The sequence below is a fragment of the Bos javanicus genome, chromosome 6, assembly GCF_032452875.1.
Source record: "Bos javanicus breed banteng chromosome 6, ARS-OSU_banteng_1.0, whole genome shotgun sequence".
NCBI classification, from domain to species: Eukaryota; Metazoa; Chordata; class Mammalia; order Artiodactyla; family Bovidae; genus Bos; species Bos javanicus.
This window is the reverse complement of record NC_083873.1, coordinates 27,320,124-27,343,775: the sequence shown is the minus strand read 5'-3', so window position 1 is coordinate 27,343,775 and position 23,652 is coordinate 27,320,124. Positions and strand designations below refer to the sequence as shown.

At 37.5% G+C, this 23,652-nt stretch overlaps 1 protein-coding gene across 1 annotated transcript in view; it reads right to left on the bottom strand.

Annotated features, from left to right (window-relative positions):
* Window positions 1-6,814: 6,814 nt before the first annotated feature.
* The window catches only part of STPG2 (sperm tail PG-rich repeat containing 2), a 636,844-nt gene continuing 620,006 nt past the window's right edge, over window positions 6,815-23,652 (bottom strand). The window contains exons 13-14 of the mRNA XM_061419605.1: window positions 12,843-12,992; window positions 6,815-7,589 (exon numbers count right to left, since the gene is read on the bottom strand). Of these exons, the coding sequence (XP_061275589.1) occupies window positions 12,846-12,992 (147 nt within the window). The 3' untranslated portion in view covers window positions 6,815-7,589; window positions 12,843-12,845. The remainder of the gene's footprint in view (window positions 7,590-12,842; window positions 12,993-23,652) is intronic.

Here is a 23,652-nt window from a genome sequence, read left to right as displayed (position 1 = left end):
GCTATCTAGGTTGGTCATAACTTTTCCTCCAAGGAATAAGCATCTTTTAATTTCATGGCTGCAATCACCACCTGCAGTGATTTTGGAGCCCAGAAAAATAAAGTCTGACACTGTTTCCACTGTTTCGCCATCTATTTCCCATGAAATGAAGGTACCGGAGGCCATGATCTTCATTTTCTGAATGCTGAGCATTAAGCCAACTTTTTCACTCTCCTCTTTCACTTTTATCAAGAGGCTTTTTAGTTCCTCTTCACTTTCTACCATAAGGGTGGTGTCATCTGCATATCTGAGGTTATTGATATTTATGCTGGCAATCTTGATTCCAGCTTGTGCTTCATCCAGCCCAGTGTTTCTCATGATGTACTCTGCACAGAAGTTAAATAAGCAGAGTGACAGTATACAGCCTTGACGTACTCCTTTTCCTATTTGAAACCAGTCTGTTGTTCCATGTCCAGTTCTAACTGTTGCTTCCTGACCTGCATACAGGTTTCTTAAGAGGCGCTCAGGTGGTCTGGTATTCCCATCTTTTTCAGAATTTTCCAGTTTATTGTGATCCACACAGTCAAAGGCTTTGGCATAGTCAATAAAGCAGTAATAGATGTTTTTCTGGAACTCTCTTGCTTTTTCCATGATCCAGCGGATGTTAGCAATTTGGTTCCTCTGCCTTTTCTGAAACCAGCTTGAACATCAGGAAGTTCACGGTTCACATACTGCTGAAGCCTGGCTTGGAGAATTTTGAGCATTACTTTACTAGCGTGTGAGATGAGTGCAATTATGCAGTAGTTTGAGCATTCTTTGGCATTGCCTTTCTTTGGGATTGGAATGAAAACAACTTTTCCAGTCCTGTGGCCACTGCTGAGTTTTCCAAATTTGCTGACATATCGAGTACAGTACTTTCACAGCATCATCTTTCAGGATTTGGAATAGCTCAACTGGAATTCCATCACCTCCACTAGCTTTGTTTATAGTGATGCTTTCTAAGGCCCACTTGACTTCACAGTCCAGGATGTCTGGCTCTAGGTGACTGATCACACCATCGTGATTATCTTGATAGTGAAGATCTTTTTTGTACAGTTCTGGGTATTCTTGCCACTTCTTAATATCTTCTGCTTCTGTTAGGCCCAAACCATTTCTGCCCTTTATCGAGCTCATCTTTGCATGAAATGTTCCCTGGGTATCTCTAATTTTCTTTATGAGATCTCTAGTCTTTCTCATTCTGTTGTTTCCTCTATTTCTTTGAACTGATCATTGAGGAAGGCTTTCTTATCTCTCTTTGCTATTCTTTGGAACTCTACATTTAGATGCTTAAATCTTTCCTTTTCTCCTTTGCTTTTTGCTTCTTTTTCACAGCTATTTGTAAGGCCTCCCCAGACATCCATTTTGCTTTTTTGCATTTCTTTTCCATGGGGATGGTCTTGACCCCTGTCTCCTGTACAATGTCACGAACCTCCATCCATAGTTCATCAGGCAGTCTATCAGATCTAGTCCCTTAAATCTATTTCTCACTTCCACTGTATAATCATAAGGGATTTTATTTAAGTCTTACCTGAATAGTCTAGTGGTTTTCCCTACTTTCTTCAATTTAAGTCTGAATTTGGCAATAAGGAGTTCATGATCTGAGCCACAGTCAGCTCCTGGTCTTGTTTTTGCTGACTGTATAGAGCTTCTCCATCTTAGGCTGCAAAGAATATAATCAATCTGATTTCGGTGTTGACCATCTGGTGATGTCCATGTGTAGCGTCTTCTCTTGTGTTGTTGGAAGAGGTTGTTTGCTATGACCAGTGCACTCTCTTGGCAAAACTCTATTAGCCTTTGTCCTGCTTAATTCTGTACTCCAAGGCCAAATTTGCCTGTTACTCCAGATGTTTCTTGACTTTCTACTTTTGCATTCCAGTCCCCTATGATGAAAAGGACATCTTTGGGGGGTGTTAGTTCTAAAAGGTCTTCTACGTCTTCATAGAACTCCAGCTTCTTCAGCATGACTGGTTGGGGCATAGACTTGGATTACTCTGATACTGAATGGTTTGCCTTGGAAATGAACAGAGATCATTCTGTCATTTTTGAGATTACATCCAAGTACTGCATTTCAGACTCTTTTGTTGACCATGATGACTATTCCATTTCTTCTAAGGGATTCTTGCCCACAGTAGTAGATATAATGGTCATCTGAGTTAAATTCTCCCATTCTAACCCATTTTAGTTCACTGATTCCTAGAATGTTGATGTTCATTCTTGCCATCTCCTGTTTGACCATTTCCAATTTGCCTTGATTCATGGACCTAACATTCCAGGTTCCTATGCAACATTGCTCTTTACAGCATTGGACCTTGCTTCTATCACCAGTCACACCCACAACTGGGTATTGTTTTTGCTTTGGCTCCATCCCTTCATTCTTTCTGGAGTTATTTCTCCACTGATCTCCAGTAGCATATCGGGCACCTACTGACCTGGGGAGTTCCTCTTTCAGTATCCTATCATTTTGCCTTTTCATACTGTTCATGGGGTTCTCAAGGCAAGAATACTGAAGTGGTTTTCCATTCCCTTCTCCAGTGGACCACATTCTGTCAGACCTCTCCACCATGACCCACCCATCTTGGGTGGCCCCACATGGCATGGCTTAGTTTCATTGAGTTAGACAAGACTGTGGTCCATGTGACTAGATTGACTAGTTTTCTGTAATTATGATTTCAGTATGTCTGCCCTCTGATGCCCTCTCTCAACACCTACCATCTTACTTGGGTTTATCTTACCTTGGATGTGGGGTATTTCTTCACAGCTGCTCCAGCAAAGTGCAGCCGCCTCTCCTTAACTTGGATGAAGGGTATCTCCTCACCACTGCCCCTCCTGACCTTGAATGTGGAGTAGCTCCTCTCGGCTCTCCTGTGCCGCGCAGCTGCAGCTCCTTGGATGTGGGGTAGCTCCTCCCTCGGGTATGGGGTAGCTCCTCTCTGCTGCTCCTGTACCATCACAGCCTGGCACTCTCGGTCACCGCCCTTAGTCCTCCTTAAGAATATCTAAGGGGTTTTCCAGTGGTAAACATCTCATTGTCATAGACCCACTTTAGGTAATAACAGAAGTAATGACAAAGGAACAGGTTATTTGGTCCTGTTGGGGCATTAGGAGTTTTTTAATAATGAAAAGTGTGGTGGAGTGATGTTGCGTACAATGGGGCAGGGTCCTGGTTACAGGAGTTAGTAAGTGGCTTAAAAACAAATTGATAAGAGGCAACAAACCAGATGTTCCATAAAAGTGGAGTGGAGATTTGATCCAGGGATATGTTTATAACTCTAAGAGAAGGGTGGTAAGGTTTTGGGCCCAAATGGCCTACTGGGCTAACTCTCAACGTGGCAAACATTATCCCTAGAAGCCCAACTGCCCTTGAAGGGATACCACCAACAGATGGACTTCTAGCAGGCTTTGTGTGCCTGTCACCCACCCTAGCAGGTTCACTGAGAGATGCTGTTGTTGCACATGTTGCAGGAAACATGGAAGATGAAGACCTGAATATCTAGAGGGATTGGGTTATACAGTATTTCTCTCCAAAGGGCCAGCTATTTTCTGGTTGTCTCTCCAGAAGATTGTAGAGCCAACATTGTGGGCCTGGACCGGGCTCAGGAAAAGAGCATGAAACAGGAGGGAAGAGCGGAGGGCACAACTTTTGAAAGAATAGTAGTAGTAGTGAAGTCATTCAGTTGTGTCTGACTCTTTGCAACCCCATGGACTGTAGCCCACCAGGGTCCTTGGTCCATGGGATTTTCCAGGCATGAATACTGGAGTGGGTTGCCATTTCCTTCTCCAAGGAATCTTCCCAACCCAGGGATCGAACCCAGGTCTCACATGTTGTAGGCAGACGCTTTACTGTCTGAGCTACCAGGGAAGCCCTTTGAAAATGACATAGCCCAAAGACATAACATAAACTGATTAAAATCTATTGGGTCCAATATGACAGACAAGTCAATTTCACCTAAACCTTGGTTCTCAATCTGCAAGCTAAATAACATACCCAGAGGTGTCAGGACAGTTCCAAGGCACTGTCAAAAGACCAAGGAATAGGTGGTTCCCCAATTGTTGGAATGATCCTCCCACTCATTAGCATATGAAATCACCCAGCCAGTGAAAACTAACCACACCGCATTCCATGACCCATACCGCATTCCATTGCCACAGCACTCCGCTCTGTAATGGCCCACACTCTTTGGATTGTGCCTCTCTCCAAATCTGAACAAATCCACCTGTTACCTATTACTGTGTCTCTCACTGATTTTTGCAATGAGACATCAACAGCCTGAGCTTCATTAGGCCCTGAAGCCAGGCACCATGGGTTTTGGCCGGGTTCAAGTCCTGGGAGAGAGGAGCTGAAGGACAGGAGGAAAAAGCAGTGGGAAAAACATGACTCGGAATCCCCTTCATAACCTGCCAGAAAATCTGCTAAATACCTGACCTGTACTTACAGTTTTCTTTGGCCTGATCCTTGGCACAAAGAAGGTTAAGAAGAGAAGAACTTCAACCTCCTTGGGCAACAGCTACTAAGTAGCCGCTGCCAGATCCCTCAGTTGTACCCACTGCCACTCGCCTGCTCACAGGTGGTTCGAGGAAACAAGAGATTGTAAAGGAATTAAGATTTTGTTAGTCATATGTCCTTCCAGCCATAGGAGCGAGGAGTTCCTACCCCAGCTGGAGGTCTTCTGGAATCTGAGACTGAGGTGCGTCAGTTTTTGCCAAGTTTGTGTTTGCTGCCCTGGTTTCCAGCACACTGGACTTCTTGTCACTTCCACTGTGCTGGGTTTTCTTCGCATTCAGCTTCCACCGTGGGACCTTTTGCCAAGCTGCACTTTGCTGTGCCTGGCCTTTGCCTCATGGGGGCCAAGCCAACGTTGTTTCAGCCAGGTTAAATCTGAGAAATGGCACCATATATGTCAGGGGAGTTTTTAATTTCCCCAGTTCTGTCTCACTGCAGCAAAAATTTGAAGCGACGGACTGATTGGTATTACAGCTCAGTTTTATTTGGCAAGCAAAGGAAAATACATCCTCAAGGGATGAGGGCTGGCTGACCCCAAAGCGAAGAGAAGAGAAGCCCACAGTCCAGTTTTGGCTCCACTTTTTACATGTTTCTTTCCCCTCCCCCTGAGCCTTTCGTATGTAAAGTGGGCTAGCCAGGAGGGCTGTTTGTTTCACCTGAGGTTCTCACTTGTGTCCTTGGACCTTCCTTTGTTCTATTTTCAGGGCTTTTCCCTCCTTTGTCTTTTACCCTACCATTCTGGACTCCTTTTTCCTATTCTATCTAACAGAAGTATACAAAAGATCCCTTTTGTAATAACATTTAATATCCCAAACATTAACATATTAAGCAAAGATTAAATTTGTCAGTAACTCTAAAGGTGAGATATGATTTTTAAAATACCTAAATAAACAAACAAAAAAAACCCAAAAAACCCCGCCTCCTCAAAACAAGCTCTATAATCATCAAATAAGAGATGAGTTTCCTCAACAAAACCTAATGTTGACAGTGCTATTTCAACTGAAACAGAGGAAAACGAATTAAAACAAATAAGAAACTTGGTGAAATTGTTGGAAAGGATTAGTTGGAGGGTGAGTAAGAGTCTTTTCCAACTAGTTTTGTTTTTCCAGCTAGTTCTGGTCTAGAAAACTTTTGAAGAATTTAGGATTACAGAGGTAAGGATTGTTTTAAGAGCCGTGACTGGTAACTCTCTCCCACATTCTAAATTTTCATTTTTCTGTTTTTCTTTCATCAACAAATTTTCTTATCTTGTAATATAGAAGTATAGAGTTAAGCCAGAGTCAATAAAAATCATTCTGTAAGTTTTATCTTAAAAGAGTACATGCAAGGGTATCACGACATATGTAATGCTTCAAATGCCTCTAGTCACCTGAATTTTCTGGCACCAGAATTATATTTTATGTGGTTCACGTGACATATAACATGATAACTGCTGAAAAAGCACCATGTGGATAACAGAAACCTTGTAGATTATATAGCTAGAGTTTAACTTCACCACATGAACACCTAAAGGACAATAGAGGTTCCAGGGCTCCATTCCAGGATACAGACCACAGGAGCTGGGGAGTTGTTAGATGGGGAAGCTGTGTTGTTTTATCAACTCATTTACTAATTGTGAAGCAGTGTCTGTGTTTGAAAATTACTGACCTGGCACACCAGCTGCTTTATTTTACAGCCATAGAATAAAAAACTAGGTGATTAAGTAATTCACTTAGGGTTACCTAGCCAGGACATGAGCTCAAGGTTTCCATTCAACTATCAACTTTGTGCTGTTTTCCAAATTCATCAATCCAATGGAAGAACAAGTATTCATAGACCATTTATTCTGGGTTTTATTGTTCCAATCTTTGATGAGTACTATTAGGTATGCTAGTGGATATATTTTAGGTAAAATTTTCTTAAACCAGAACATATAGAGAGATTTTCAGACATAAATCTTTTGAAATTAGGTTAAATTTTAGGTTATCTGCTTAAGTCCACATTTTTCAAATAAAATATTTTTTATTGGAGAATATTTGCTTTACAATGTGGTATTGGTTTCTGCCATTTCAAGGGAGAAACAGACCCCCCACCAAAAGAAAAAAAAAAAATTAAGAGGGATTGATCCAAATCCTTATCTCTGATTGCTTTCCAAGATGATGTTAGAGCATTAACCCCAAAAGGCTTGTAAGATAATATTTATCTTCCCCAAATATGTTGGCTACTGAAATTAAATTGTGTTGCCACAATTCAGTCACTTTTTCCTTACTCTCTTGTTTGGACATAACATTTACAAAATGTAAAGCATACTGAATATTCCTTTTATGATTTTTATTCTCCATATTTCTATGTATGTATTATAAGGAAATAAGTAGATAACACACATGAGAACATCATTTACTTTGTTTCAGCATGCCTAGTATTTGGAAGGAGCCAGACATGACTGAGTGACTGAACTGAGTATTTGGAAAATAATTGCATTTTCTGGTCACAGAATGAGATTCTGTACAGTAAAGAAGAAAGGCTTTTCATTAGATGTATTTATCCAGCATTGTATTTTATACGAAAGTCTGCTGCTAAGTTGTGTCAGTCGTATCTGACTCTGTGCGACCCCATAGACGGCAGCCCACCAGGCTCCCCCGTCCCTGGGATTCTCCAGGCAAGAACACTGGAGTGGGTTGCCATTTCCTTCTCCAACGCATGAAAGTGAAAAGTGAAAGTGAAGTCGCTCAGTCGTGTCCGACTCTTAGTGACCCCATGGTCTATAGCCTACCAGGCTCCTCCGTCCATGGGATTCTCGAGGCAAGAGTACTGGAGTGGGGTGCCATTGCCTTCTCTGTTATACGAAAGTAGTAGTAATATATATTCAGAAAGAATGCAACAAATACACACATTGCTTTTGTAATAGGAATTTTTTGAGGAAAATATACAAAATTAAATGTCCTGTAAGAACAGATTTTTCTATTTCTTGAGGTTAGAAGAGCAATTATGTTTCTTTGAGCAGCTGATGGATGACATCATCAAAATGGAATTACTTCTTTGTGAAAGAATGTCAGCTTACCTTTATATTAAAAATACCTTTAGAATATATCTGTGGGAAAAGAAAAGCTGTTTCAGTAAGTGATGTCTCTATTGTACTTCTCAACCTAAGCCAAAATATTCTCTCAGATCACTCCTCTAGTTACAGTACCTCAAATTTAAAAAGATACAAAAATATCACAAAATACCTTCTCTTCCCCACCTCTCCACCCCACACCCTGGTCCTTCCTGTAAACCAAGTTAACTAAGTATGGCTGATACCAAGTAGTTCTCATATCAAAATCCTAGCTTTTGTATTGTCCTAATGACTCTGCTGGAGACTCAGGCCAGTTGAAAATATATATTAAAATACATATTATACTTGCACCTGTTTAGATGTTATATCATAATAATTTAATGAGATGAAATAGCAACTAATAGAACAGAAGATGCAACTAAGTAAGCTGCTACAACTTTCAAAATGTAATTTGATATACTGATTTATTCACTGATGAATATTTAGGGAATGAAGATCCTTTATAATTGGTTTTCTAATGCACTTGTGGCACATAAGAAACTGTACTACATTTCATCTTAGGATATATCATTTTTTTCACTAAGTTTCATGTATATGAGGCTTTGTGCTGCTGCTGCTGCTAAGTCACTTCAGTCGTGTCCGACTCTGTGCAACCCCATAGACGGCAGCCCACCAGGCTCCCCCGTCCCTGGGATTCTCCAGGCAAGAACACTGGAGTGGGTTGCCATTTCCTTCTCCAGTGCATGAAAGTGAAAAGTGAAAATGAAGTCGCTCAGCTGTGCATGTCAAAAACATTTTATGTTCATTTCCATCATGACCAGGAACAATTGAACAAAATGTGGTTATTTGACCCAAGGTAAACCTATGAAGTCCAGAGACTTTGTTCTGGTGATATGACCCTTGCTATTTGGTATCCAATTGGTGATTCTTTCCTAATTTTCAATCATCCAACATTTTCTACTATTATCTAGCTTGCTTCCCCTTCACCCAGACATGTGTGGAGCTGATACATGAACATGTTAACTCACTCATTTTTCTTTAGAGTTAGTGTAGTGGCTCACCCAAGCATTAAACTCCTCTCTAATTATGAAATACAATTGTCTTTCCTGAAAGTTAACTGAAGGAAAGGGCCTCTAAATGACTCTCAAGTTTTCTGAAATGCAGAATAATTCTGAATGCAACTCTGATGTCTTTTTTTCCTGAGGTTCTCTGGTGGTAATAATGGTAGGAGTATACTTAAACCAAAAAGATATACTTAAACAGAAAAGTCTTTCTGTTCATCTGTAATGGTAATCTTGAACAAGGACTAGACTGCTTTATCTTCTGCAGGTTTATTGCACAAAGGGTTTGGGATTAGGCAGGCATATCTGGGACATGAAAACAGTTTTGAGGAACTTATTTTGTGACACCAAGTATAAAATAATTAAATAACTAAACATATAACCTTAACATGTTCTTTTAGTTTACAATGTGACAATAATAATCTTCTGGGAAATAAATATACAAGGAAGTTGAGAAATATAGGTCCTTAAAAATAATGTATAATTTTAGTAGGATGATGAGCATATAGTTACATGTCTAGGAAATATTCTTTTTAGGTATAAATGTTCAGCAAAGACATACGATTTCAAGACCTGTTTGAGTGGTAAAAGGCAAAGAACTTGGCAAACTAAAGTAAAGGAAGAATTTTAGGTATGGCAGAGTAACTTGATGTAAACCAAGTCTCTGAGAAAAATTAGGGAATTTATTTTTGTTTCTATCTAAATCAGGAGAATAGAGAGTGACAGAGGCAGCATGTCTTAAGGGCCTGGAACATGGTGAGCAGGGTGTGGAGGAGACAACACCGAGGCGAGCATTATATTGCCTTGGAGGACTCTTACCTAAGGCTAAGAAGACAGCCTGAAAGTAGACAGAAATCTATGCTGAGATTTTAGGCTTCTTAGGTTTTATAGCAACAAATGTTTACTTCAGGTCCGAGATGGCAGGACTTGAGGGGACGAAAGTTCAAAGAAAAGAGAAGATGAAAGTATGGCATTGTCATTTTTTCCCCCTCAAGCCATTATTAAATTTTATTTGCTGGAGGGTTGAGGTCTAAGAAGTAAAGTCAGAAGTCGCAGGTAAAGATCTGGGCAGCTATACACTCTTTGGTAATTTCACAGGATGGAGGAAAAAACACTGGAGGAGGATCTCCAGTGATTATTACTGAATTCCTCTTAGGATCACAGAAAGGTTAAACCCTAGGAATATGGATGATGAGAATTAGATTAATTTTCACAAAAATGGGAATCTCAGTCCTAAACAAACAAAATCTCACACTACAAAAAAAATTATTTGCCCCATATTTAAGGTGCCTGAGAGAAAACAGAAAGATATTCTGTTTGGAAGATAATATGAAAAAAAAAATCAAATTATCTCTATAATTTTTCACAAGCTATAACCAAAACTTGATCAAACTTATTAGGCATGCCAGGAAATAGAATTAAAAGACAGGAACTAAGAAAATAAACAATATAAGCAGATCCAAAGGTGAATCAGAGTTGGATTCACTTTCATGTATTATGAGCTTAATGAAGAGTAAAATGCTTAACAAATTGTTGGTAAGATAAAGAATCTCACCATATAATTGAAATTTATAAATAATAACCGAATGGAAATCATAGAATTAAAAATATAATTGACATTAAGAATGCAACAGATGTGTTTAACTGCAGATTAGACTATTGAAGAGATGACTAGCGATCTAGAAGAGAGATTGTTAGAAAATATACAGACTGAAGTACAGACAGAAAAAAGGTCTCTAATATAGAAAAGAAATCCAAGACATGACATACAGTAAAGTGATTTAATATCTGTGACTAGTTTCAGAATAAGAAGAGAGAGAAGGTTATAAAATGTGATAAAAGGAATATTTTAACAGATAATACCTGAGAATTTCCCACAACTGATTAAAGGGCGTCAATCCACACAATTCAGAACTTTAGCAAATACCAAGGAGGATTGTAGCGGAGTGAAAAAAAAACCCTAGGTGTATTAGATTAAAATCCATTTTTTAAAATGCATAAAGAAAATTTGTAAAAGTAGTCAGACAAATAAAAGACATACTATATTAAAAGAAAAAACATTTCATAAAAAGCATGCAGAAGATAATACAATGAAATCTTTCAAGTGCTGAAAGAAAATATGTGTGAACCAGCAATTTTTATCCAGGAAAAATATTCCTCAAAAATAAAGATGAAATAAAAATGTTTCCAGACAAAAACTGAAATGACTCATCAACAGCAAATCTGCATGAATGTGTACATTAAAAGGAGTTCATCAGATAGAAGAATAATGATCCCAAAGAGAAACATAGAAAAGAAAGAATGGAGAGCAATGCAACAGATAAGGGTAAATTTAAATGAATATGACTCAAGAAATGATAATAAGAACAACCCCTTTGGGGTCAAAATAGATATCTAATTGAAAATATGACAATTAGAGCATAAATGGTAAGGCACTAGTTTTAAATGAAATAGCTTTTAAATCTTTGCATTTTAGAGGAAATACTGCATATTAATAACTAATAATGATTATGAGTAAATTTAATGGGCTATTGCTCCCAGTAATAACAAAACATATAACAAAAGCAGAAGTATAATGTGTGAAATGGAATTGAAAATGAAACATTATTGCAGACTTTGTTTTTCAACATAATTTACTGAGAATTTCATTATTCCTAAATATGGATGTTCTAGATCAGCACTGTACAATAGAAATCTAACATGAGCCTATGATCATATTAAACAGGTAAAAATAAACACTAAAATAAGCATAATGTAATATTTTTAAAAATATATCTTAATATTCTTTCAACATATAAAATATTTTTAATCAGATATTTTATATTTTTTGTCAAATTAAGTCTTCAAAATCTGGTGTGCATTCAGACTTGCAGCTCATTTCATATTGAAATAGCCACATTTCACGTGCTTAATATTCACACATGGTTAGTGGCTACCATCATGGGCAATAGTCTGTGGTCTATAATGTAGCAGGAATAAACTTGGATGAATCTATATGAATTAGATCTACTGACCAGTAAGTCATCTAATGATATATTAAACTGTATATTTTATTACTTAAATAACTTTCTGCTTAGAATCTAATTCCCCAGCAATTAATATTATCTTAGTTCTTGAAATATAATGCTAATTGGCAGTATGGATACTGACGTAAAAAAGAATTCTGGAATACAATAGTATCAAATTGTTCACACCCAGCCCCTCCCCCAAATCAAAGTCAAAAGCACTGTCACAGTCATTATTATATAGTGGAAAATCCAATACGTTGGCCACCTGATGTGAAGAACTGACTCATTAGAAAAGACCCTGATGCTGGGAAAGATTGACGGCAGGAGGAGAAGGGAACGACAGAGGATGAGATGGTTGGATGGCATCACTGACTCAATGGACATGAGTTTGAGTGAGCTCCAGGAGTTGGTGATGGACAGGGAAGCCTGACATTCTGCAGTCCATGGGATCGCAAAGAGTCAGACAGGACTGAGCAACTGAGCTGAACTGATTTGTCTAAATGTAAACTTGCTTGATTATACAATTTGGTCAACAAAACATAAATGTCAAGAGATGTAATCTCACAATAACTTACTTAAGCATGACCTTAATTTTTAGATTACTTTGTATTAAAAAAGATAAGTTAATTCAAATAAAGCTGGCCACCTTCACCTCATTAAGGAAACTTCAATTGTGGCTTCAAAGGTAAATGAGAAGCATGCTTTATAAAACTGAAAATATAATAGCTCTACTTTTAGCTATTAAAGATTATAGCTTATAAAGCTATAAGATTAGCACTTATTTCTATAAGCATGTAGACTTTACTCAACTATAATCTCTTAATTACTCCATGTGTGTGTGTGTGTGTGTTAGTAGCTCAGTCGTGTCTGAGTCTATGAGACCCCATGGACTGTAGCCCACCAGTCTTCTCTGTCCATGGGATTCTCCAGGCAAGTATACTGCAGTGGACTGCCATTCCCTCCTCTAGGGGATCTTCCCGACCCAGGGATTGAACCCAGGTCTCCTGCATGGCAGGTGGACTCTTTACCATCTGAGCCACAAGGGAAGCCAAATTACTCCTTCGGCCCATGAATATAAGCAATCTTTAGAAACGGGATGTAAATATATTGCTTTGAAGACAACAAGTCGTCTCACCCAGAGAGTCTGTATGACAGTTAAATTATGGATTGTAAAAATGTACCAGCTGTATGATTCAGTGAGGACAAGCAAGCATACTTACCATTCAGAAGACCCTGCTTGGCTTCCCAGACATTTTTGTTTGTTTTTTTTGTAGTATAAGTGCAGCATCTTCTATCTTAATCAGAGAAGGATTTGGTAGAGTGACATTAAATGTTCTTTTCAGAACAGAATGTCTTAAAAATGGACTGAGCTATGGGTAGTCAAACAAAAGAAAAAACTGTCTTAATTATACTATTCATAAACATAATAATTACACTATTCATAATAATTTGAAAAAAGTATTATTTTACAAAAATGAATAATGTATTCATTAATGGAAATAAATTTTGTAACATACCTACACCATTCATTAATATCTTACACTAAAAAGGAATTTGGGGATATAATAATTTTAGATTATAATTTAGGTTTACATTATAATTTAGGAATATAATTTAGGTTTTTAGGGTTAATATCTGTAAATGTATGTTAAAGTGTAAAAAAGTTACTAGTCATGAGGTAGACTAAAGTATGTTTAATAGTTTTGCCAAAAATCATATATATTTGAGAGAGACCAAAATCTTGGATGAAATCTTAAACATTTTTAATAAGAAATACATAGATTTTTGCATATATTAATATCACATAAAACTGGCTTAAAACACAACTTTCAAAAAACTAAGATCATGTCATCCAGTCCCATCATTTCATGGCATATAGATGGGGAAACAATGGAAACTGACAGACTTAATTTTCTTGGGCTCTGGAATCACTGTGGATGGGGCCTGCACCCATGAGATTAAAAGACACTTGCTTGTTGAAAGTAAAGCTATGACAAACCTAGACAGTGTATTAAAAAGCAGAGACATTACTTTGCCAACAAAGGTCCATCTAGTCAAAGCTATGATTTTTCCAGTAGTCATGTATGGAAGTGAGAGTTGGGCCATAAAGAAGGCTGGGTGCCAAAGAGTTGATGCTTTCAAACTGTTGTGTTGGAGAAGACTCCCAAGAGTCCCTTGAACTGCAAGGTGATCAAACCAGTCAATCCTAAAGGAAATCAACCCTGAATATTCATTGGAAGGACTGATGCTGAAGCTGAAGCTCCAATAATTTGGCCACCTGATGTGAAGAGCCAACTCATTGGAAAAGACCCTGATGCTGGGAAAGATTGAAGGCAGGAGGAGAAGGGGACGACAGAGGAGGAGATGGTTGGATGGCATCACTGACTCAATGAACGTGAGTTTGAGCAAGCTCTGGGAGGTGGTCAAGGACAGGGAAGCCCAGTGTGCTGCAGTCCATGGAGTCACAAAGAGTCGGACATGACTGAGCGACTGAACAACAACAAATATCACATAATTTTATTCTGAAAACACATTTTTCTTCCAATGAAACTAGGTGTTGGTTTCTCAGATGTCTTCTCTCAACCTTATCGTTTCATCAAATATTGACTAAATTCTTATCATCTGCCCAAAACTATCTTTCATACTGTAAACATCCAGTAACAAAAGTTCATTTACTTATATTCAGCATTTACATTCCAGTGAAAACATTCAGAAAGACAAAAATTTGAAACAACTCAAAAACTAAAAATCAAATAAACCCCCTAGTGTCTAAGTTTCAACTGCTGTGAGGAATGTCCACTGAATCTCTTGCTAAAAGGAGATGACTGATAAACAAAATTATGGAATTTCACTCAACTGATATGTACTGAGTACCTCAGAGGGGACTGGCAAGGCTTCCCTGCTGGCTCAGACAGTAAAGAACCTGCCTGCAATGTGGGAGACCCAGTTTTGATCCCTGGGTCAGGAGAAGACCGCCTGAAGAAGGAAATGGCAACCCACTCTAGTATTATTACTTGGAGAATTCCATGGACAGAGGAGCCTGGTGAGCTACAGTTCATGGGGTTGCAAAAAGTTGGACACAACTGAGTGACTAACTCACTTTCATGTGACTGGTACCAGTTCTACCATAACCTTATCAACACATATCCTTTTTTTTTTTTTTTAAATGACCCTGCCAGGAACACTGTATTACTTAGGTATACAAAGAATTTGGGTATTGGGATGAGTAATTAATAAGTAAATGATTTTTGAGAATACTGCATTTCTCACTGTCTACATGCGATAGGAAGATAATTACAGGTTTAGAACTGGTTTCATAAAGAAAGGGTATTTAACAGATCTCAGTGAAAATTTGGACTTGTACACTTGTAATATCTGTGGCATTTGGAAGGTTATTTCCCCTTTTTGAACCTTGATTTCCTCATTTTTCAAATAGAGAAAATGTTATATACTTTATACAAACTTTATGGTTATATTAATTGAATTAAAGTATGTAAATTAGTCTTTGTTCTTGAGAAGCAGTATAACTCAGCAGTTAAAAGCATGGACTATCAATCCATCCTTGATATCTGCTTTATTTGTGTCCTTAAGCAACTTATGGGCTTCCCTGGTGGCTCAGATGATAAAGAATGTGCCTGCACTGCAGGAGACCCAGGTTCAATCCCTGGGTTGGGAAGATTCCCTGGAGAAGGGAATGGCAACACACTCCAGTATTCTTGCCTGGAGAATTCCATGGACAGAGGAGCCTGGTAGGCCATACTCCATGAGGTCATAAGGAGTCAGACATGACTGAGCAACTAACACTTTCACTTTCAAGCAACTTACTTAACTTACTCTTTGGTTTTGACATGTGTTAGATGAAGATGATAAAATAATACTTATTTGACAATATTGTTTTGAGGACTAAATTAATTACAATGTTTAAAGCACATCAAACCTGGCACATCAACACCACTATGTATCAAGTATTATTATTATTACTTATATAGTGTCTTCCCAAAAAGTGAACATTTGCATCAAGTTACTAAAAATAAATATTCTGATATAAAGAGACAGAAAGATATCTTGTGTAAATGGATTGGAATAATAATCTCTGATGGCTCAGCAGGTAAAGAATCCTCCTGCAATGCAGGAGACATAGGAGATGCAGGTTTGATCTCTGGGTCTGGAAGATCCCCTGGAGGAGGAAATGGCAACCCATTCTAGTATTCTTCCTGGGAAGTCCCATGGACAGAGGAGCCTGGTGGGCTACTGTTCTTGGGGTCAGAATGAGTTGGACACGACTGAGCAACTAAGCACAGGGCACTATTGATAAAATGTCTATACTACTGAAAGAAGTTTACATATTTAATGCAATCTCTATCAAAATACCCCTGACATTTTTCACAGAATAGAAAGAATAATCCTAAAATTTGTTCTGAACCACAAAAGACCCTAAAATAGCCAAAGTTATCTTGGAAGAAAAAAAAAAAAAAGCTGCATTTATCAAGTTCTCTGACTTCTGGCTATACTACAGAGCTATAGTAATCAAAACAGTATGATACTGGCACAAAAACAGATACATCAATCAGTTAAACAGAACAGAGAGCCCAGAAATAAACCTATGCACTCATGGTCAATCTATGACAAAGGAAGTAAGAATATACAGAGGAAAAGTCAGTCTCTTCAATATGTGGTACTGGGAAAACAGGACAGCTACCTGTAAAAGAATGAAATTAGAACACTCTCTAAGACCACATAAAAAATAAACTCAAAATAGATTAAAGACCTGAATATAAGATGAGATACTATAAAATTCCTAGAAGAAAACACAGGCAGAACATTCTTGCGTAAGTAATGGCAATATATTTTTTGGATTTGTCTCTTAAGGTAAAGGAAACAAAAGCAAAAGTGAACAAGCGGGACCAAATGAAACTTAAAAGTTTTTGCACAACAAAAGAAACTATCAACAAAATGAAAGTAAAACCTATGAAATGGGAGAAAATATTTGAAAGTGATGCAACCAACAAGCAATTAATATTCAAAATATACAAATATTCAAAATAATATTCAAAAATATACTGAGTTCACATAACTCAGTATAAAAAAAAAAAAAATCAAAAAGTGGACAGAAGACCTGAACAGACATTTCTCCATAGAAGACACACAGATAGCTAACAGGAACATGAAAAGGTGCTCAACATTGTTAGTCATCGGAGAAATGTAAATCAAAACAAGATACCACCTCATGCCTGTCAGAATGGCTAGCATTAAAAAGTCTACAAATACCAAAATTTGGCCAGGATATGAAGAAAAGGGAACCCTAGAAAGCATACGTGGGAATGTAAATTGGAATAGCCACTAAGACGAACAGTAGAGAGGTTCAAAAAACTAAAATTAGAACTACTGTATGATCTAGCAATTCCACTCCTGAGTATATATATCTGAAGAAAATGAACACTAATTTTCAAACATGCATGTTCTGCTATTTTCATAGCAATGCTATTTACAATAGCCAAAATACAGAAGCAGCTGAAGTGTCCATCCACACAGGAATAGATAAAGAAGATGTGGAATATATATACAATGTAATACTACTCAGCTATAAAAAGGAATGAAATTTGCATTTTCAGCAACATGGATGGAGATTATCATACTAAGTGAAATAAGTCAGAAAAATACAAATATCATATATTACTTGTAAGTGGAATCTAAAAATATGATATAAATGAACTTATTTACAAAATGGAAATAACAGTGAACCAATGTTTGTGCCGAAGAATTGATTCTTTTGAACTATAGTGTTGGAGAAGACTCTTGAGGGTCCCTTGGACAGCAAGGAGATCCAACCAGTCAATCTTAAAGGAAATCAGCCCTGAATATTGATTGGAAGAACTGATGCTGAAGCTGAAACTCCGATACTTTGGTCAACTGATGTGAAGACCTGACTCATTGGAAAAGACCCTGATGCTGGGAAAGACTGAAGGCTTGAGGAGAAGGGGACAATGGAGGATGAGATGGTTGTATGGCACCACCAACTCAATGGACATGAGTTTGAGCAGGCTTTGGGAGTTGGTAATGGATAGGGAAGCCTGGTGTACTGCAGTCCTTGGGGTAACAAAGAGCTGGACACGACTGAGCAACTGAACTGAACTGAATGTTTATAGAATTACTTTCAAAACTATAGTCCTAATCCAAAATTTTCATGATTTAAAGAAGGAAAACTGGGTAAATACTATTTATTCCCCCTTCCTCTTATTTATTTCACAAGTGGATATGAAGTGCTTACAACATACCAGGTACAACACTAGGGTCTAATGATAAAATATTCAAGAAATAAGACAAAATATCAGGCCTTGTGAAATCCATTACCAATAATCAGATAATCATAAAATAAATGTAAAATCAAAGAGTGATAAGAACTCTTAAGAGGTACATAAAGACAAATAGGAAGATTTGACCAAGGAAGGGCAATCAGAGGCTTCATCAAAGAAATGATGATTGAACTGAAATCTGAAGAAAGGATAGAACGCAGTTAGGCAGTGGTGATGGGGGAAGGAAGGATGTACTCCAGGCTGAGAGACCTAAACAAAAACTCTGAAACATGTTCTAGTAACTAAAAGAAGATTAGTGGGCTTGGAGTGGAATAAAGAAACACATCGTAAGAGATGTTGCTTTGAGGATAAACAGGCCAAGTTAAGGGGAGTCTTTATGATAAAAGTGATTAGAGACCACTGAAGTCTATTAAAAAGAGGGTGCGAGATGATTTTCTTGTTTTTTAGAAAGATCATTCATTACTATATTTTTTAAATTCAAATTTGAATTTGAAAAGGAGTCCTCCCATTCAAATTCCCATGGAAATGGCCAAAGAAATATATGATTAGGAAAAACTCTATATTAAGGAAAAAAAGGGATAGAACATTTTTATGCTGAAAGTTTCAAAGAATTACAAGCAGATAGAATAGTGATGAGAACGGACTGAAGGAGATTTAGAGGGATGATTCAGGCTTCCTGTCCCCTATCCTGAACTGATTTCCAAGTAAAAATATTCACTTCAGGAAGTTGAAATTTTGTCATTCTCAATCTGCTGCTGCTAAGTCGCTTCAGTCGTGTCCGACTCTGTGCGACCCCATAGATAGCAGCCCACCAGGCTCCCCCATCCCTGAGATTCTCCAGGCAAGAACACTGGAGTGGGTTGCCATTTCCTTCTCCATCTAGAGATGATCAAACTAGCATAATGTCACTGAGGGTAAAATACTGGAGTCAGTGATGCCATCCAACCATCCCATCCTCTGTCATCCCCTTCTCCTCCTGTCTTCAATCTTTCCCAGCATCAGGGTCTTCTCCAAGGAGTCAGTTCTTCAAATCAAGTGGCAAAAATACTGGAGCTTCAGCTTCAGCATTAGTCCTTCCAATGAATATTCAGAATTGATTTCCTTTAGTATTGACTGGTTGGATCTCCTTGTAGTCCAAGGGACTCTCAAGAGTCTTCTTCAACACCACAGTTCAAAAGTATCAATTCCTTGGCACTCAGCTTTCTTTTTGGTCCAACTCTCACATCCATTCATGACTACTAGAAAAACCATAGGTTTAACTAGATGGACCCTTGTTGGCAAAGTAATGTCTCTGCTTTTTAATATGCTCTCTAGGGTAGTCACAGCTTTTCCTCTAAGGAACAAATGTCTTTTAATTTCATGGCTATAGTCACCATCTGCAGTGATTTCAGAGCCCCAAAATATAAAGTATCTCACTGTTTCCACTGTTTCTCCATCTATTTGCCATGAAGTGATGGGACCAGATGCCATGATATTTGTTTTTTGAATGTTGAAATTTAAGCCAGCTTTTCACTCTCCTCTTTTTTTTTTTTTGCTTCTTCCTTTTTGCCATCATCATTTTCCCACCAAATGTGAACAATTGAGGCTCATTCTTTTGTCCTTCCTCTCTATTTTTTTTTAAACTTTATTTTATTTTTAAACTTTACATAATTGTATTAGTTTTGCCAAATATCGAAATGAATCCACCACAGGTATACATGTGTTCCCCATCCTGAACCCTCCTCCCTCCTCCCTCCCCATACCATCCCTCTGGGTCGTCCCAGTGCACTAGCCCCAAGCATCCAGTATCGTGTATCGAACCTGGACTGGCAACTCGTTTCTTACATGATATTTTACATGTTTCAATGTCATTCTCCCAAATCTTCCCACCCTCTCCCTCTCCCACAGAGTCCATAAGACTGTTCTATACATCAGTGTCTCTTTTGCTGTCTCGTACACCGGGTTATTGTTACCATCTTTCTAAATTCCATATATATGCGTTAGTATACTGTATTTATGTTTTTCCTTCTGGCTTACTTCACTTTGTATAATAGACTCCAGTTTCATCCACCTCATTAGAACTGATTCAAATGTATTCTTTTGAATGGCTGAGTAATACTCCACAAGACAAGGGTGCCCACTTTCACCATTACTATTCAACATAGTTTTGGAAGTTTTGGTCACTCTCCTCTTTCACCTTCACCAAGAGGCTCTTTATTTCCTTTTTGCTTTCTGCCATAAGGGTGGTGTCATCTGCATATCTGAGGTTATTGATATTTCTCCCAGCAATCTTGATTCCAGCGTGGGCTTCATCCAGCCCAGCATTTCACATGATGTATTCTGCATATAAGTTAAATAAGCAAGGTGACAATATACATCCTTGATATACGCCTTTCCCAATTTGGAACCAGTCCGTTGTTCTGTGTCCAGTTTTACCTGTTGCTTCTTGACCTGCATACAGATTTCTCAGGAGGCAGGTAAGGTGGTCTGGTATTGCCATTTCTTGAAGAATTTTCCATAGTCTGCTGTGATCCATACAGTCAAAGACTTTAGGGTAGTCAATGAAACAGAAGTAGATGTTTTTCTGGAACTCACTTGTCTTTTCTAAGATTCAATGGATGTTGGCAATTGTTTTGGCTATTATGGGTCTTTTGTGTTTCCACATAAGTTAAAAAAAAAAGTTGTTCTAGTCAGTGAACGATTGCCATTGGTAAGTTGATATGAATTGCACTGAATCTATAGATTGTATATTGTATATTGCCTTGGGTAGTATTTGTTTTTTAAAAAAACAGTATTGATTTTTCCAATTCAAAAACATGGTATATCTTTCCATTTGCTTGTATTATCTTTAATTGCTTTAATCAGCATCTTACAGTTTGGAGTATATATCTTTAGGTAGGTGTATTCCTAGGCTTTATTCTTTTTGATGCAAGGGTAAATGGGATTGTTCCCATAACTTTGCATTCTGCTATTTCATTGTTCGTGTATAGAAATGCAACAGATTTCTATGTATTACTTTTGTATCTTACAAATTTACTGAATTCATCGATGAGCTCTAGTAGTTTTCTGGTAGTGTCTTTAGGATTTTCTGTGTATAGCATTATGTCATCTTCAAACAGTGACAGTTTTACTTCTTCTTTTCAAATTTGGATTCTTTGTATTTTTCCTCTTATTGCTCATGGCTAGGACTTCCAAAACTATTATGAATAAAACTGCTGAGAGTGGACGTCCTATTCCTGGCTTGGAAGAGATGCTTTCATTTCTTCACCATTAAGTATGATGCTAGCTGTGAGTCTGTCATAAATGACCTTTATTATGTTGAGGTGGTTTCCCTCTATGGACAGTTTCTGGAGAGATTTTGTCATAAATGGATGCTGAATTTTATCAAAAGCTTCTTATGTATCCATTGAGATGATCATACTGTTTTTATTCTTCAATTTGATAATGTGGTATATCATAATGATCTATTTGTGGGTATTGAAAAATACTTCCATCCCCAGGATAAATCCCACTTAACCATGGTGAATGATCCTTTCAATATATTGTTTTTGTTGGATTTTTTCATCTATATTTATCAGAAATTTTGGCCTGTGATTTTCTTTTTTTGTAGTATCTTTCTTTGGCTTTCAAAGGGGCTTCAAAGAATGAGTTTAGAAGTGTTCCTTCCCTTGTCAAGTTCTGGAATAGTTTTCAGAAGTATAGATGCTAATTTGTCTCAAAATGTTTGACTGAACTCACTTATGAAGGCATCTGGCCCTGGACTTTTACATCTTTGGAATTTTTAAATCATAGTTTCAATTTAAGTACTTGTGATTGGTCTGCTCATGTTTTCTATTTCTTCCAGGTTCTGTTTTGGGAGATTGTATCTTTTTAAGAAATGGACAAATTCTTATAGGTTGTCCATTTTATTGGCATATGTATACAGTTGCTTGTGGTAGCCTTTTGTTCCATTGTATTTGTGTGGTGTAAGTTGTAACTTCTCCTTTTTCATTTCTAACTGTATTGATTTGGACCTTCTCTCCTTTTTTCTTGTTTGGCTAAAGGTTTGTCAATTTTATCTTTTCAGAGAACCAATTTTTTTTTCATTAATCTTTTCTATTGTTTTTTTAATTTCTATTTCATTTATTTCTTCTCTGATCTTTAGGATTTCTTTCCTTCTATCTTTGGGTTTTGTTTGGTTTTCTTTCTCTAGTTTCCTTAGGTTATTTCTATGAGATGTTTCTTGTTTCCTGGGGTAAGCTTGTATCAGTATATACTTCCCTCTTAAAACTGCTTTTGGTCCATCCCATAGGTTTTAGATCACTGTGTCTCCATTTTCATCTGTCTTTGGGTATTCTTTTTATTTCCTCTTTAATTATTTGATTATTGGTTGTTTTCAGCATATTGTTTAGCCTCCATGTATTCATGCTTTTTGCATTTTTTTTTCTTGCAGTTGATTTCTAATCTCAAAGTGTTTTGGTCAGAACAGATGCTTGATAAGATTTCAGTTTTCTTAAATTTACCAAGATTTGCTTTGGTCCAGCATGTGATCTATCCTAGAGAATGTTCCATGTGCACTCGAAAAGGATGTATAGTCTGCTTCTTTCATATGGAATGCCCTATAAATATTAAGTTCATTTGGTCTAATGCATCACTTAAGACCTGTATTTCCTTATTGATTTTCTGTCTGGATCATCTGTCCAATGATTTAAGTGGGATGTGGAAGTGAAAATGAAGTCACTCAATCGTGTCCGACTCTCTGCGACCTCATGGACTGTAGCCCACCAGGCTCCTCTGTCCATGGGATTCTCCAGGCAAGAATACTGGAGTGGGGTGCCATTTCCTTCTCCAGGGGATGTTCCCAACCCAGAGATTGAACCCAGGTCTCCCGTACTACAGGCAGACGCTTTACCGTCTGAGCCACCAGGGAAGCCCCCCACTATTATTTTGTTACTGTCAATTTCTCCTTATAAAGTTGTTAATATTTACCTTACATATTAACATGCTCCTATGTTGGATGCATATATATTTACAATTATTTTATCTTTCTCTTGGCTAGATCCCTTGATCGTTATGTAGTGTCCTTCTTTGTCTATTTTAAAATTTATTTTGTCTCATAAAAGTATTGCAACTCCATATTTATTTTGATTTCCTTTTGAATGGAATACCTTTTATCAACCCCTCATGTTCAGTCTACAATGTGTCCCTAGATCTGAAGTTGGTCTCTTATAGGTAGCATATATATGGGTCTTGTTTTTGTATCCATTCAGCTGGTCTGTGTCTTTTGGTTGGAGCATTTAATCCATTCATATTTAAGGTAATTATCAATATGCATGTTCTCATTGTCATTTTTAAATTGTTTGGATTTTTGTAGTTCTTTTTTATGCCCTCCTTCTTTTATTCTCTTTTCATATGATTTGATGGCTTTCTTTAGTTTTGTATTTGCATTGTTTTCTTATTTGTGTGTATATCTATTGCACATTTTTGATTTGTGGTTATTGTGAGGTTTTGATACAGCACTCTCTTGCTACCTGTTTAAATATACATGATTGTTTTATGTTGCTGATCTCTTAATTTCAAATCCGTTTCAAATATCCTGCATTTGTACTCATCACAAAATTATTGTTTTTTTGTTCATTGTTCAGTCACCCAGTCTTGCCCCACTCTTTGCAGTACCATGGACTGCAGCACGCTAGATTTCTCTCCTTCACTGTTTCCTAGAGTTTGCTCATATTCATATCCATTGAGTCAATGATAG